This window comes from Paralichthys olivaceus, chromosome 9, assembly GCF_024713975.1.
Source record: "Paralichthys olivaceus isolate ysfri-2021 chromosome 9, ASM2471397v2, whole genome shotgun sequence".
NCBI classification, from domain to species: Eukaryota; Metazoa; Chordata; class Actinopteri; order Pleuronectiformes; family Paralichthyidae; genus Paralichthys; species Paralichthys olivaceus.
The window spans coordinates 2,026,084-2,042,773 of record NC_091101.1 but is presented as its reverse complement, the minus strand read 5'-3'; the positions used below and the strand labels follow the sequence as shown (position 1 = coordinate 2,042,773).

The following is a 16,690-nucleotide window of genomic DNA, read 5'->3' as shown; positions in this document are numbered from 1 at the left end:
TGTTGTTTTTCTCCTTTCTTACACATTATTCTAATTTGTAATCCATTTTTTTTTCATATATTCCTTTCTATGCCCTATATGTGTTGTATGTGTGACATAATGCTTCTCTGAATTCTGATTCTTAAGTACCGTTAAATGCCTCATTTGGTTTGTAATGTATACTTGTACACTTCAACAAAGTTCTTCAGATGTGCAAAACTAAAAGCAAAAAACTGAAAAATGGACCAGTACGCACCCCAGGTTGGTCTAGATTTTTTAGCATTGATGGTCAAACTTTGCATCTCTGACGGGGCACTGTCACAAGCAAGACACTACATATATAAAAAGGAAAAACTAATGAAATGTGGAGTGGGAGTTTTGAATCTTTTAACTCTATTCAATGCTCTGACACACACCCCAGTAGGTGGTGGTAATGCACCTTAAATGCTACATGCCACCCGCCTACAAACAAAGAAGAAGAGTCGCCTGCAACGCAAGAGGAAGTGTTGGGTTCTTCATCCATGGCAGGAATAGTAAACAGTATGGTCGCTCGGTGGTAGTCAGCAATAAACAGACCAAGTATGGAGAGTCCGGAGTTAAGTTTTACTTTGGCCTACATCGTATTCTGTCTGTGCTTCGTGTTCACGCCCAACGAGTTCCGCTCGGCCGGTTTGACCATCCAGAACCTGTTCTCGTCCTGGCTGGGGAGCGAGGATGTGGCATTTGTCCAGTTCCACATCCGGAGGACCAGTGTCACCATGCTGGTCCACTCCGCCCTACCGTTAGGTAAAACATGGCAGTCTCTATCTTTCATACAATGTTCATGCTGAAGTAAACCAGCCCAGTGTAGCAGCGGTGGACGCGGTATGAGGTGAGCAGGTGGGTCTACATCCCTCCCGCAGCAGATGGCGCTGACGTGGCGCAGACTAGTTCCAGGACACCCTTCAACACACTGGGGGTGGGCGGTACACCGGTGTCATAGTCATCACCGTTGTAATATTGCACCAGAACATGGATAGATCATTTTCACGGCAGCCATTTCATCATCATTTATATGTTTAAAACTTCGGGAGACTCATTTTAGGGGAACCCTAATTTTCAATGGTACATTTAAATAATAAAAATAAACGGCGCATGGTTATACCAATTAAAGTTAAAATGAAAGTACAATGGTAAAAAGTAAAAGTGTAGGAATGATACAAAAAATGAATAGTGAAATAAAAATAAAACAAGTAGTTAAATTAAAAGCAGTAACAGTTACAATCAATAGTATTGTCATTTATTTCTCGGAATTGCCTCAATGGTATTAATGAAGTCAACTTGAAGTCTCTTCCAATTGTGTGGAATACAGTTAGAAAAAGCAAGTTTTCCAAACTGTGATTGTTATTAAGCCATGTTTGTGACAGTTAAAAGACTGTTACTAGTGTTACTAGTGTAACTAGTCACATTCATTAAGCTTGTGCTCTATTTAGATATAGTCTTAATTAATATGATTAGTAACCTGTGGTTAGGAAAGCTGTGGCGATTCTTGAACCCAAACAGAAATCGTGGTGCAGACGTCCATGCTTTCAGCTCACGATACACAAAGACAGAACCTCCACATACTGCCAGAGCAGCAGGTGCAGTCTATTGTGTGTGTGCAAAAAAAAAAACCCTGCATAATCTGAACCAACACACAGAAGTGACAAGTATCTTCAGAGCAATGACTGCGGAGGTCAGAGAGGATCATCTGTTTTCCTTTGGAAGAGTATGTTGTAAAGTCGCCGTGTTGTCGCCACTCCGGCACAGACACCTCGTCTCAGAAATCCAAGTCTGGTGGATTTTTTAATCCTTATGGAGATTTCCTGGAGCTGCCAACCGGTTTATGCCCGACTGACTGACCGACTTGACCATCAGCGGTACTGTGAGTGCTCTGTACATATTGTATATAGTGACGCTGTTGTTATTGAAGCAACACGGACAGTTCTCTTTCTGTTGACAGCAGTTAAACCCTGGAACTGATCATTTTTGTTGCATCTGTTTTTCATTGTTTGAACTGGATTGAACTAAACTATGTTGGGCTTGTGAGGGAGACTGAAAAAGTCGTAAATTTACAGATTGAACTCTGGATGTTGAGACTGTGGGAGACCAACACACACACACACACACACACACACACACACACACACACACACACACACACACACACACACACACACACCTCTTTCCTATTCTTTGGTTGTTTTTGTTTATGTAGCTTTATATGAAGTCAAGTCCAACATGTTCTTTAGTGTTCTCTTTACTGTTCCAAATGTTGGTGTTTTAATGAAACCCAGAAATGTTCCCCCCGTTCTTTCTTACGCACCCACTACACCCCCCCTCAACTTACTGAGGTATGAACCGAACCGTGATTCAAAGACAAAACCGAACGGTGGACTTGGAGTATAGTTACCGCCCTAGTGGCTACCTATTTCATGTCAAAATGTCTGCTGTGAAAAGGGTGTATTGTGATATACCTTCATCACATTGATAAATCAACAGCCTAGTTATATTTAAAAGTATCACATAGTCACTAAAACAGCTGCTGCCTTCGTGCAAGATTCATGGTGAAAAGGAGTAAAACCCAACCATCCCAGTACAGACACAAGTTCTCACCCCTCTGGCTTTATTAGCCATCAGGTATGTGTTTAATATGAATAAAACTGCATATCAACCTACCGCTCCTCTGCTCCCTTCACTGGTTATCAGTGGCTTCACTGGTTCCACTTCAAGACACTTGCACTTGTTAACCGCCAAAGTGATATTTAATGTAATGTATGTTATTTTTCGGCCTTTGTGCATGTACACTTTATTATGAATCCTATGCACTGTTTTAGACATAAGCGTTAAGTGTACATAGCTGCCTGGCCCTGGAGTGCTTTTTATGCTACAACCAGAACCTTAAAATTCTGAATTTATTGGGAAGCCATTGTAAAGAATATGAAGAATGGGTTTTATATAGATCATCTTGCTGGACTTAACAACAGCAGGGTGGTTAAGCAAATATAATAATAATTGGTTAGAACAGTGGTTCCCAAACTTTTTCTGTCAAGCCCCCCTTTGATGATAAAGGAACATTGTGAATGTGAACAAAAATGGGTTTTAAAACATGACCAACTCCCTGAGAAGAAAAAAAAAAAACCTAAAGATTTGTTGTGCAAAAGTGACACCTTTAATCCTCACATCTTTTCAGTGACTGGTGTGGGCCTGCTTCATGCTGCAGATCTTCTCAAATCTGGGTTGCAGTTTTGAGATTGCCACTCTGAGTTCATTTTCAATGTCCAGCTTTGATCTGTATTTTGTCTTGATTGAGGCCACAGCAGAAAAACCTATCTCACATAGGTAGGATGTGGCAAAAGGAAGAAGTATGGCCAGGGCTCTCTTACCTAGCAGTGGGTAATCTTTTTCCACTCCAATCCAAAATGCAGCCAGTGTCTTTGACTGAAACTGCAGCCTCATTGTTGAATCAGAGAATCAATTAACTGTTCCTCCTCTGATGTGCTGAAGTCGGCAGGTGGTGTTGCACTGAAGGGGTCACGGATCTAGTCATATTCTTTGGGATCCTGCATCAGGAAATATTTCTGGAAATGTTTCTGAAGGGCATAGATGTGTGCTTTCATGCATGGGGTCTTCAATGAATGATTTTAGGTTTTCAAATGAGTCCACATTTCCATCCTTCACTCGCTGCAGCCACATCTCAAGTTTTCTGGTGAATGATGTGATTTTATCTGCCAGATGTGGGAGGTGTGTATTTGTGCCCTGCAACTGCAAATTCACTTCATTGAGTTTCAGAAACATGTCACTGAGGTATGCAAGTTTCATGAGGAACTTGTTACAGTAAAATTTGTGGGCAAGATCATTGCCCTCTTCTTTCAAAAAGATGCAGATTTCATCTCGCAGTTCAAACACCCTGGACAGCACCTTCCCACGTGACAGCCATCGGGACTCGCTGTGAAATAGAACAGCTGTGTGGTCGGAGCCCATTTCCTCGCACATTGCCGAAAAAATCCGGGCTTTGACAGGTCATGTTTTAATGTAGTTGACAGTGGCAATGACGTCGTTCATTACATCATTCAGCTCGGGACTCAGCTGTTTAGATGCCAGTGCTTTGCGGTGTATCATGCAGTGCGTCCACTGCGCATTGGGGGAGACGCGCTTGATGAGCGCTTGCAGCCCTGCCCGTTTCCCAGCCATAGCCTGCGCCCCGTCAGTGCAGATCCCCACACAGTCCTCCCATTTCAGGTTGGCCTCTTTCAAGTACGAGTCAATGATTTTAAACAGTTCTTCTGCTGTGGCTCTGCCGGTGACTTGTTTGCAGAAAAGCAATTCCTCCCTCATGTCATCTCCATCTATGAATCTGACGTAAGTTATCAATAAACAGTCTTTGTTACTGTCAGTGGCTTCATCCATCTGGAGTGAAAAGCGGCTGTCACGCACCTTGTCATTAAGCTGCTCTATGTCCTTTGACATGTCATAAATGCGCCTGCTGATGGTGTTGTTGGACAGAGGAATAGCCCTTAGTTTGCTGGCTGCAGTGTCATCAAGCATAGTTGAAACCATGTCCATAGCACAGGGAAGTATTAATTCCTCCACTATTGTGTGCGGCTTTTTACACTGTGCCACTCGGTAAGCAACTTTATATGAGGCGAGTTGAGCATTTGCCGGCACGGATGCAGCTTTAGTAAATAGGGACTGTTGAGCACGGCAGTTAACAAGTTTTTGTCGGAAAAACTCAACTGGCTTGTCTTTGTGCTCTGGATGTTTTGTCTCCAAGTGGCGTCTGAGCTTGTTCGGCTTCAAGCTGTCACAAGCTAGCACTTTAAGACAGACAACACACTGTGGTCTCTCCTCGTTACCCACCGTTGTACAGGTGAAGCCAAAGACAAGATATGTGTCGTCATATTTTCTTGTCTTTGCCTTAGAAGGAACTTGCTTTGAAAGCGATGCTTCATCCTCTGCTTTACATTTTCGTGGGAGCCCCACGGCCCTCGCCAAAAACGTGTCCATCTTATGCTAGCAGTGTCATTTATTGATTGATTCATTCCATCTGCGCCCCCCTGCAATGGCTCTGCACCCCCCACTTTGGGAACCGCTGGGTTAGAAGAAGAAGTTATATCAAAAGCTTTTTGTGGTCTGAATGATTGTTCGTTTATCATGAATTTGGTAAACTCTTAAAAACCTAATTACTTATCTAGACAAACCAGCCCCTCCCCTCTCCCTCCCTAAAAGTGGTAACTACAGTGAATTACAGCAGCAGAGAGAGGTGAAAGGACAGAGAATGACTCAGGACTCGTGCCGCTCTTCCAGATTCAGTTTTTATTTGTCATGTAAGATTTCCTAAAACATGTTTCATGGATTAAATATGTAATCGGCAACGATATTTGCAGTTACAAATTTACTCACGTGATGAGCTCCTCCAGCACAAAGATTGCTCAGTCGCATGCCTGAAGGAGGAGTTGAGAATAAGGTGATGAGGAACATGAGCAGAAGCTATGGTGAAAAACAAGATGATGTACAAGAGAAGGAGGTGCAAGCCCTGTTCCCTTTGATCTTCATGGGGAATGTACGCTTACTAAACAAAGAAAATGGACAAACTTTCTGACCTGTTCAGTAGACAGCGCAAATACCTGGATTGCAGTGTGTTATGCCTGACAGAGAAATGGATGATTGGGAAAATATCAGACTGCTCAGACGAACTAGCCTTCTCGCTAGTTAGAGTGGACAGGGACAAACAACACAGTAAGAATTACTGTATGGGGCTTGCCGTCTTTTTTAATTTCAAATGTTTTAACCCTGGACATGTAACCACGATAGCTAAACTCAGCACCTCTGATATTTAACTGTTGGGACTGAGGCCATACCATCTGCCTAGAAGTTTTCCGCAGCCATCTCAGCCTTTTGATGTCATTCACTCCATTATACTGTCTGCTAATGTAAGGGAGGTATATAGAGTTACAGGTCTCCCCTTTCTGAAACTTTTACTAATACTTAATATAGATCACTCCTAACTGTGCAGGACTGGCAGAGGAGGCCCTGATGCTACAGCATATGAGATTGGGAGATGTTTCAGTGAAATACGAGGATGAGGTTGATGGTCTCACTCAGTGCATATTCGACTTTATCAGGTTCAGTGAGGAATGTGTTTGTGTCACCACCAAAAACATCTGCTGCAAAAGCATTAAAGCCCTGCTGAGCAGGAAGAAGAGGATTTTCAAGGAGGGGGACAAGACAGCCAGAAAGGAAATCCAGAGGGAACTTAAGAGGGCTAAAGACTGCTACAGGGACAGGATTGAGTGGAAAATGCATCAGAGAGATGTGAGGTGGCATGAGAAACTGGCATAGAAAGACCCTGCAGAGAAGTGGAGGGGACAAAAGAATGACTGGCAGAGCATTTATGATGTGTGTGCTGGAGAAAGTGCTGCATATAGAAGCACTGTATCAATGTGTGTGTGAAAGGGTGGCAAAACGACTTAAAAGTGCTTTGATGGTCATCAAAACCAGAACAATGCAGTATAATTAGAGACCATTTACCTCTTGCTTATGCTGGAAAATGTGCCCAAGATCTGGTAGACTTCCTGCATTCTCCCTGTGCCCATGAAGGGCCATCCAAGAGCTCCCAGAGACTTCAGACCAGTGGCTTTAATGTCATATGTTATGAAAACAGTAGAGAGGATCATCTTACAGCACCTCAGGTCCCTGGTAAGAGACCATCTCGTTCCGCAAGAGTTTGCAGTTTGCATACGTGATCATACTATTGTCAATGATGCCATCATCTATATGCTTCACAGAGCATACACACACCTGAAGAATACACAAAGCGCCTTGAGAATCATGTTCTTTGACTTCTACAGTACCTTTGACACCATTAATCCACTAAGGTTGGCTCAGAAGCTCTCTGTGATGCAGTTGAACCACAACCTCCTGACATGGATCACGGACTTCCTCACTGACACACTCCAGTATGTCAGACTGCAAGACTGCTTGCAGCTACTGTTCCTGTGGGTGTATCAAAACAAAACAATCAATCTGCTGTGTTTTTGTTCTGCACTTTGGGTCCGCCAGAAACAGTTTATGATCTGGCCAACATGGACCCAACAGACACAATACTTGCCTCCACCAACAGACTGCACAACGCCAAAGCACCTACAGCCAACAATACTAAACCCAGGAAAGACTGCTGCACATATTGTATATTTCGAAGGACTTTGGACAGATTGCACAATTACACAACATTTCTCTTTATATTGCATATTTACAAAACAGCCCACCATTGTATATAGTTTTATAATTTTTTATGTTAATTCTTCTAGATTCTATTTCTATAGTCTTTTTTATTTCTTACTACATTTTCCCCTTGCCCTGCTGCATGTTCTGCTGTGTCAGTTTTAGATTTCTTCGGAGCAGGATCAATAATGGCACATCTCAGTATCAGACCTAAAGTCTTTTCAAGTTACAATTGATTTCTTATTTGTAATTTCTCAAAATTGATACAACAAAAATGCTTAAAATGGTGTGTGTAATGGAACACTGGCAACATTTCTAATGTGCCAAATAATATCTTTATTTTGAAGTAGCAGCTTGCTTACAGTAATGCTACAATATATTAAAATTGTTTGTGCTTGGGGACACCAAATATTTCCTTGCAACTTTTCAGATAAGTCTAGCACTGCAAAACGTTACGAGCATGACAAAATGAAGTCGCTCATATGAGCTCACTCTGGGCCGTTTCAAGTATCATAAAGGTTTGAATACAGGTGCACTCAAAATGTAGGGGTGGCTGGTTTGACCATGCATATAGGAATGATGACTGGCTTGACCACAGTCGTCTGGCCTGGGGTGGATCAGTAGACTCACAATGTGTACGGGGTAGGGTGGTGTGCTTATCATAGTGCTGTATTGGACTTGATGTGATTTAAGCGAGTGCTCACTTCATTGGGATTTTTGCTTATGTCTATTTTATTTATCTCTTCAGGTTACTACATGGGGATGTGTGTTGCTGCTCCGGAGAAAAACTTGGGATACATTCACCAGGTTTGTTTGACTACAAAACACTCTTGGTGTTAATATAAATACTGGTTATAATAAAGAAGAAGAAGAAGAAGAAGAGAAGCAAAGACAGGAGTAATATGATCTTTCCTTCTAGTTCCTGTCAGCACTCGTGCTGCAGCATTTTGGACCAACTGGAGGCTTTTTCACAGACTTCCTGGGACATCCTGATAATAAAGAGTTACAGTAATCTAGTCTAGAGGTAACAAATGCATGGACGAGTTTCTCAGCATCCTTCTGAGACAGGATGTTTCTAATTTTATTAATATTGCACAGGTGGAAGAAAGCTGTCCTAGAGACTTGTTTTATGTGTTGGTCAAATGACATGTCCTTGTCAAACATAACTCCAAGGTTCCTCACAGTGGAGCTGGAGGCTGAACTGATACAATCCAAGGTGACTATCTGGTCAGACTGCGATTCTCTGAGATGTTTAGGGCCAATTACAGCAACCTCAGTTTTGTCTGAATTTAGAGGTAAGAAGATTTGGGTCATCCAGGCCTTGATGTTCTTGAGACATTCCTGAAGTTGAACTAAGTGATTAGATTCATCATGCTTCGTGTATGTGTATGTGGTGCTTTCTGGTGATGTTGCCTAAAGGGAGCGTAAATATAGTTGAAGAGTATCGGTCCAAGGACAGAACCTTGTGGAACTCCATGACTAACTTGCATGTGCTTGGAGGGGTCATTGTTGATGTTAACAAATTGAAATCTATCTGATAAATATGATTTAAACTACCATCTTACTCATCCATCACTTTTTTAATATTTCAGCTTAATTAAGTGTTTTAATTTGTTTGTATATCCCTGAAAGACTTCCTCAGAAACACCAACTGTGAAGCATGGACACATAAGCTGCTTTCAGACATATCAGACATTCTACAAAGGGGCTGTATGTGTGAATGCAAATATCTGATTGAGAGCCTCTGAACTTCCTCCGAACTTTCTCCAGCCAGCCTCCTTGTAAAAACTCAGCAGAAAGTCCACTGAATCCAATTGGAGAACACAGCGGGAATTCCCCGCTGGATTAACCACGAGCGAGTGGGGTGGGTTGGTGAAGCTTCTGACATACGTCAGATGCAAAGAAACAAAAAAAGGTGAAAAAGTGGTGTGCTGATAAGAGCCAATGCCATTGTTGATGGTGCTGTAAACAAAGTCATGCGATCTCTGCAGCAGAATTAATACTTCCTGCCTTAGCCTGCTGCACTCTGTTTAGCAGAGAACCTCCTGCTGCATTGTGCATGTGTGTAAGGAAAACCTTATCAGCGACAGAAACAAAAAGAAAACATTTGTCCCAGGATGAAAAAGCAGAGTCATACACGTAGAAGAGCTTTTGGTGATAAGGGCTGATGCCGTTGATGAACTGTAAACAAAAACATGACTTTTGCCTCTGTATGCTGCACCATCTTACCTGAACTCTCTTGAGATGTCTGTGTTGTTATGAAAGCATCTGAATGGAGAATCTCAGAGCTCCTGTATAGTTTAACCTTGTTAAGATCATCTATTAAGATCATCCTCTTTCACTCAGCATATTTTCGATAGATTTTGTCTTCATTTGCGACTTAAATTTAAAAAAAATCTCTGAGTCAGTCATCTCTGGTCAGAGCAATGCTTTATGCATTTATTGATCCATTTGATGCATTTGATTTGTCCAAATCGTTTATAATTTTTATCCAAATGAATGTGAGGGTATTTATGATGTGACACAATACTGTGTGAATATATTTTTACATTTTCCTGTGGAAATGTGGAGCATGTACAAAATGATGTGTAACATTTACATGTCTGTTGTTTCACCAGGTCAGTGACAGCTGGAGAGCATATTTCCTCCTCTCTATCTGCCTCCAGTTGACCATCCTGACACTTGTCATCTACTGGTCCCAACATCACTGGCACAATCATCCTATCAGCCGTGGCCTGCAAGCCCACGGACGGCCACCTTACTCCGCCTTGTCCGTTGCATCCAACATTAACACTGAGTTCAGACGGATAGATAAGTTTGCCACAGGGGCACCAGGAGCTAGAGTCATTGTTACTGACAGCTGGGTCTTAAAGGTGAGTAAAAAACTCCATAGTATGGGCTGCTGGGGATGTATGACCACATTCATTAATAGGGTCCATGAGTTACTTTAAAATTCAACTTTTATTTGGCTTGGCTATATTAAAATGCACTTTCGTTGGGCATCACATCGAGTAATGAAGACTTGCAAAGGCTTTGTCATAGGACAATTCTTGAGCAATCCTGTGTTGACACCTGAAGTTAAGGGCTCTTCTTTAGAGGACAATAAAGTTGAATCTTTATTGTCATTGCACATGTCACAAGTACAAAGCAACGAAATGCAGTTTGCATCCAACCAGAAGTGCTTAAACAGTGAATAAATATATGTTACTGTATGCTAAAGTATACATATATGTTAACCAGTGAATAAATATATGTTACAGATACTAAAGTATATGTATATGCTAAACAGTGAATAAATATATCTTTAAATATATAAATATCTTTTTACAACAAAGAACAACATCCTTGTTGATCTGAATGGTCACTGGTCTTTTGTACACAGTAAACACAAGCTTACAGAGATGGGGTTGTCCCCCAAATGTATGCACACCTTTTCATTCAAATCAGTCTTGGCAGCACTACAAACGTCTCAGCTCTATAAGAAATAATCTCCAACTACCCAGATATTGAAAAATGTTGACCTCCCAGATGAAGAAAATAGTGATTATCTCATAAAAACATCACATGTCAAGATCTGGAATATGAATGTAAATAAAAGATCTGAGCCACTAAGATGACTGGACCAGAACATCTCTCCCCCTTCCCCCTCAATAGTGACATATGCTGCTGAGTTAAATGAATCACTGATAAAATCGGCCTACTACAGATACAAGTATGAAACTCACTCATTATTTAAGCAACACCCAGAAATCAGTTTCTTTCCATTTGGCCCCTGACATGTAAAGTTTTGGATCTCGTACAAATGACAACTAGGGGCTGCACGATATATTGAAAATATTGTCATCTCAATATAAACATGCTTGATATACGTATATCGCAAAAGACTGCTTTAACTGCGATATTCACGCCTTCCTCTCAACTAAATTCTACTGTAGAAACATACAGTGGTCAAATTCATATGAGAGGTTGGTTATATAAAATAATTGCGTAGCTTCTCCATGATAGTCCTAGTACCTGAGGGAAAAGTAAAGGCTCACACACACGTGCTTGGTATGGCTTGCAGCGGTTGGCACAGTGCGCAGCTCGAATGATAGTCACAGAAGAAAGAGGAAAGAGCTGCTATAAACTGTAAACAATAAAAAACATGTATGAAAAACCCCAAATGATCACTCTAAGTGAACTTAGAGAACTGCGTCTGTAGCCAGGTGGGTTTAAAAAAAAAAAAAAACGTGTTGTTGGAGTGGAAATAATGTTTTTTTGGTTTTTTTTAATGTCTGCATAGACCACTTACTGTATGGGGTCTATGTTAGCAGTAAAATACTTTAACACTGTATACTTAAGCATTTGTTTATATATCATCATCGCAATATTCAACAATATCACATGTTTTCCTAATACCTTGCAGCCCTACTGACAACACGTGCATTATTGTATATACGTTTGTATCAATGACAACACGTTTGTATATACTGTATATACTTTTCTCTATATTCTCATCTTCCGAAAATGATTAATTGTTGGAAAAACCAGTCAATGATCTGAGTATCTTTGATTTATTATTTAGGGCAACGGGGCTCCATCTGATTGGCCAAATATATTGACAGGCAGAGCGTGAATGCATGGCACATGGAACTATTTATCGCAGTTCAAGCTGTCTTTTGCGATACGTATATCACACATGTTGATATCGTGATGACGATTACATTTTTGATATATCATGCAGCCTTAGTAGCTTACAGGGTTAATTGTGTGGGGTTTAGTAGCATCTAGTAGTGAAGTTGCACAAGTCCATTGAAATCAAAACTCTTCCTCAGTAAACTACATTGTTCAAAAATATTATGGGAACACATCGTCACAGTATAACACCAAGTCAGTTAAACTTCAGAGATATCGATCTGTCCATTTAGGAAGCACGAGTGACTTTGAATCAATTTCCCCTGCTGTGGTGCAAATGAAAAAGACAAAGTGCAATGGAGATTAAAAAAGACAACCCCCAAAAAGGGAATAGTTTTGTATGTGGTGGCCACAGACAATTTGTCTCTCCTTGCATCCAGAGCATTATGCTGCCTGTAACATCATCCATCATGACCAGTTTGGCAGTGGGTCAGTGATGGTCTGTGTAGGCATATCCTTGGAGAGGGTACCTTGATTGCTGTTAGGTACCGTAGATCCTCAGAGTGATTTTCAGACCTTACGCTGGTGCAGTGGGCCTCAAGTTCTGCTTGGTGCAGGACAATGCCCGGCCTCATGTGGCCAGAGTGTGTGGGCAGTTCCTGGATGACGAAGGCATTGATGCCACTGACAGACCATCATGTTCCCCTGACCTCAATCCAATGAGCACCTATAGGACGTTACATGTCAGTGTATCCAATCCCACCACAGACTGTCCAAGAGCTCACTCATTCCCAGATCCAGGTCTGGGAGGAAATCCTCCAGGACACCATGCTCATCAGGAGCATCATCAGACGTTGTCAGGAGTGCATACAGACATGCAGAGGTGTCACTTAGTCACATTATTAGTTGTCGTGATGAAGTTCACGAAGGATTCTCAGCTCAGCCTTTAATTTAAATGTTTTGCTTTGATATTTGGTGTGATTTTGAATCCAGCCCTCAGTGGATTGATGATTTTGGTTTCCATTGACTGTTGAAATGTAATGTAATGCTACATCATTTTATTCTCTACAAATTATACAAAGTATTGAATGTATTTCAACTTTTTTGAGCAGTGCATGATCAACAATCTTGCCTTGTGCAGCAGTGGCATTTGATACGTTTTAATTTTGAAGGTATAACACACAAAAAAATCTATTTACATTCATCAATATATCTTTAATATGCCTTTTGTCCATCTCCAGGTTACCACCTATCACGTGTACATGGCCTTACAGAATGAATGTCATGTGACGGTGACCGAGTCCAGGCAGCACCAGCTGAGTCCAGACTCATCCTCCCCTGCACAGATCTTGACTTTAAGAGTGGACAGCATCAACCCTGCCATCAGACACTTTGATATCAGGTTTGTTTTTAGAAGCCCAAAATCAACATTGGCCTTGTATGTGCAATGTCAGACAAATTAACTTTTCCACTGTTTCCAGACTTAATTCTACAGAATATGCAGAGCTCAGAGATAAACTCCATGCTCCCATCAGAAACTCTGCCAATGTAGTGATCCACCAAACCATCAGTGAACTCTTCCTGGAGACATTCAGAGCACAGGTGGACCTTAATGAGCCATACACACTTCCCATTGGACAGGTACACTACTGTTTATGCTGCTGCGCTGAGAATTCAAATTGTGTCACGCTATGTGAGTGGAAATTGAAATGTAAAATAAATGTTTTCTCCATATGCAGGAGATAGAGGCCTGTATCGGCTGCATGCAGGTTCCAGCAAACACCAAATTGGTCAGACTCTGCCACACAGAAGGTGTGTGTGTGTGTGTGTGTGTGTGTGTGTGTGTGTGTGTGTGTGTGTGTGTGTGTGTGTGTGTGTGTGTGTTTCATTTTGGGAAAGTGAGGTGCTCACTTTTGGACTCAACTTCATAGGGCAGTTTAAGAAATTTGATATTGGGTTAGGCATGTTGTTGATGATTTGTCCTTACAAAAACAGAAGTGCAGGTTTGTTTGTGTGCTCTTGTACAGATATACTTGTGAGGACTAGGGTTGCGAAATTCCAGGAATTTTCAAAGTTGAAAACTTTCTATGGGAATTAACGGGAATATATGGGATTTAACGGGAATAAATCAGAAATTTACAAAATTGGAGGTTGGCCCTCAACAGGGAACTTAAATATAGTTGGGGAAAATATATTGTAGCATAATCTTGGCTAAAACAACCAGATTTACTTCACTCCTCAATCACATGCACACAGCACACTGCTTACTGCAGGGCTATTGAGGTCACACCCCCTACATGCACTGTGCATTCCTCCATCACATGCACATCTGATTTCAAGACTATTGAAGCCACACATTTGAACCAGAGGACTATCTGAAGTCAAGTAAGTTTTGATAATATTATGGGGTAAATATATTTGATCTATAATAGTATTGATGTTTAATGTGGAAATATTAAATAAAAATAGGTGCTAAATGTAAGCTATTTTTCATTTCATTGACCATTTAAGAAGCTAGCTTATTATGGTGGCGGTAGCTACCTCAAATGTGATGCTGTTTCTTCAGACTCCTGCAAGATGGTTTTCTGTAACCATACAAGAATTCATACATCAATTGTCAAATATTTTGAAGACCATTCCAGTTGTTTAGCCAACTATATTTCTGTTGAAATGTCATGTTTTTTAATTGTATTATTTTGCATGGATGTCTGCTTATGACAAAACAAAAATATTTACATTTATATTTGGATATGATCCAGTTTGTTTAAATTACCCCCAATTTACAGTTAATTCCCATAAACTCCCAATAATTCCCATAAATTCTCATAATTCTCATGGAAAGTTTCCAATTTGGAATCTTTCCAAAATTCCCCACCTTAACTTCCCTTGGAAAGTTTCTGGAAATTTACCGGAAATTTTCCGCTCCTTTGCAACCCTAGTGAGGACTGTTTTGAGCCTACAACCTACGAAGTGAAGACATTTTTGGAAAAGTGAGGACATTTTGGTCGGTCCTCACTTTCTGACCCACCTTTAATGAACTGTTTGGGGGTTAAGACTTGGTTTTAGGGTTTGAATGAGGGTTTGGGTTGTACATTTAGATGTGATGGTTAAGGTTAGGGTTAGTGTCCTCACTAAGATTAAAGTACAAACGTGTGTGTGTGCGCGCACGCATGAGTGTCTTACTTAATGTGACTGTGTAACTGTTATATGTTGCAGGAACTTTTGACGAGTCAGACTGCCAGCTGTGCATGTGCAGACCCATGTGGTGTCTGTCCTGTATGGGTAGATGGTTCGCCAGCCGCCAAGATCAGCAAAGACCTGAGACCTGGTTGTCCAGCAAGGTCCCCTGTCCCACCTGCAGAGCCAAATTCTGTATACTGGATGTCTCTGTGGTTCACTAAGACGAATACAGATCCAAAATGATGCTTTCCTTTGAAAATAAGAAGCAGTTTTCTTCCTAAAAATGTTGTTTTGCAAATGTGTGTGTGGCTTCATATATCACAATAAACCTGGACACTGTGCATTGTATCTCATATACAGTTATACTACAGCTGACTGATCAGCAGGGTCATGGTTTGCTGTTGTTGCAGCATCTTACACCTGGATATACAGTGTGATAAATTCAGTCAGTGGTCAGGTGTAATCAGATTGACCAGTGGTGCAGATAGTTTCTTATTTCTGTGCTGAGATTTAGAGATGTGTGCCACTTGAAACCTGCCACATCTATACATTGAAAGTGAATGTCTGGTGTCTTTGTATGAATGTCATTTGTATGGTATACAAATATCAGTATAAAAGGCTATGTTCTCTATATAGTGCATTATATAGATTGGTTGTATAGAAGCTATGTGCATTAGTAAGCTCCAACCTTCTTTTGATTACAGTCAAAAGATTTTCATAGTGTGACTTGTTTTTATGAAAAATGTAAAATGCTTTATTTGGTATAGTATCCAGATTAGTGTGGATGCTGTAGAATATCTCCAAATACTGTATCTAAAACACTTATCGTGTTAGCTGAATTACCTGGGGGCTAATTGCAGTGCAAAGTAAAATTCACAGATTTATAGTCATAAATCCACCACCACACTTTACCATCGCTCAATATCGATCGCCATATTTCTAAACCGTTTAAGGGTTAGATGGCTTACAGCTGTTTGAAGTGAGCAACCAACAACTCTGATCTCTATACCAACCACTGTGTTCATTTGAAGCCTAACAAATCCACAGCTAATAAAGCATACTCATAGGTTGTGGTCCAGACTCTCCAGTATGTCCAGTTTGGCCCAAGTTGGAACTGCACCATCTCTCAGAACAAGATGTTTGGGAAAGCCAACAATTACCAGCTACCAGCTATTCAGGAAGAAGTCCTTTTTGAAGTGAACACAATAACAGGTTGGGGTATTGTTGAGAGAGAGAGTTGAAAAATAAATCTTAAACACTGACACTAACACTTAATACCATCAGTGTTTGAAAGAACTGTATATAAAGAGAAAACTTCCCTTCACTCTAAAGAAAACAACGTCTCCTTGACGTGGTGATACTGCAAACCAAACTCCTCTCGGCTCGGGGGGTGACAGACTAGCTGCATTATGCTGATGATCCACGCAGTGACATTGCACAGTTGCATACGTATTAGAGAAATCGATAACGAGGCATTATTGCAGCTTCAAGAGAAGTGTTTACTGTGGGAGAGTGGAGTGGAGCTCCCTCTGCTGTGGACTTTGGGATTTTGAACCATGCACACTGATTACGTACAGAAAAAACATATACTACCCACTAGTGGACAGGTAAAGACTGAAAAAGCATAATGTGTTCTTTAACTTTTATAAATTGTAATTTGAAAAAAGATCCCATA

General features: G+C 40.9%; 1 protein-coding gene across 1 annotated transcript; it reads left to right on the top strand.

The window, feature by feature from the left end:
* The first annotated feature begins 428 nt into the window (after positions 1 to 428).
* tmem129 (transmembrane protein 129, E3 ubiquitin protein ligase) lies at positions 429 to 15,356 on the top strand. Its single transcript, XM_020083619.2, has 7 exons — positions 429 to 765; positions 7,970 to 8,028; positions 9,840 to 10,094; positions 13,077 to 13,237; positions 13,317 to 13,476; positions 13,575 to 13,647; positions 15,052 to 15,356. The coding sequence occupies exons 1-7, from the start codon at positions 561 to 563 to the stop codon at positions 15,234 to 15,236; spliced, it is 1,098 nt and encodes a 365-aa protein (XP_019939178.2). The 5' UTR covers positions 429 to 560; the 3' UTR covers positions 15,237 to 15,356.
* The last annotated feature ends 1,334 nt before the right edge of the window (positions 15,357 to 16,690 follow it).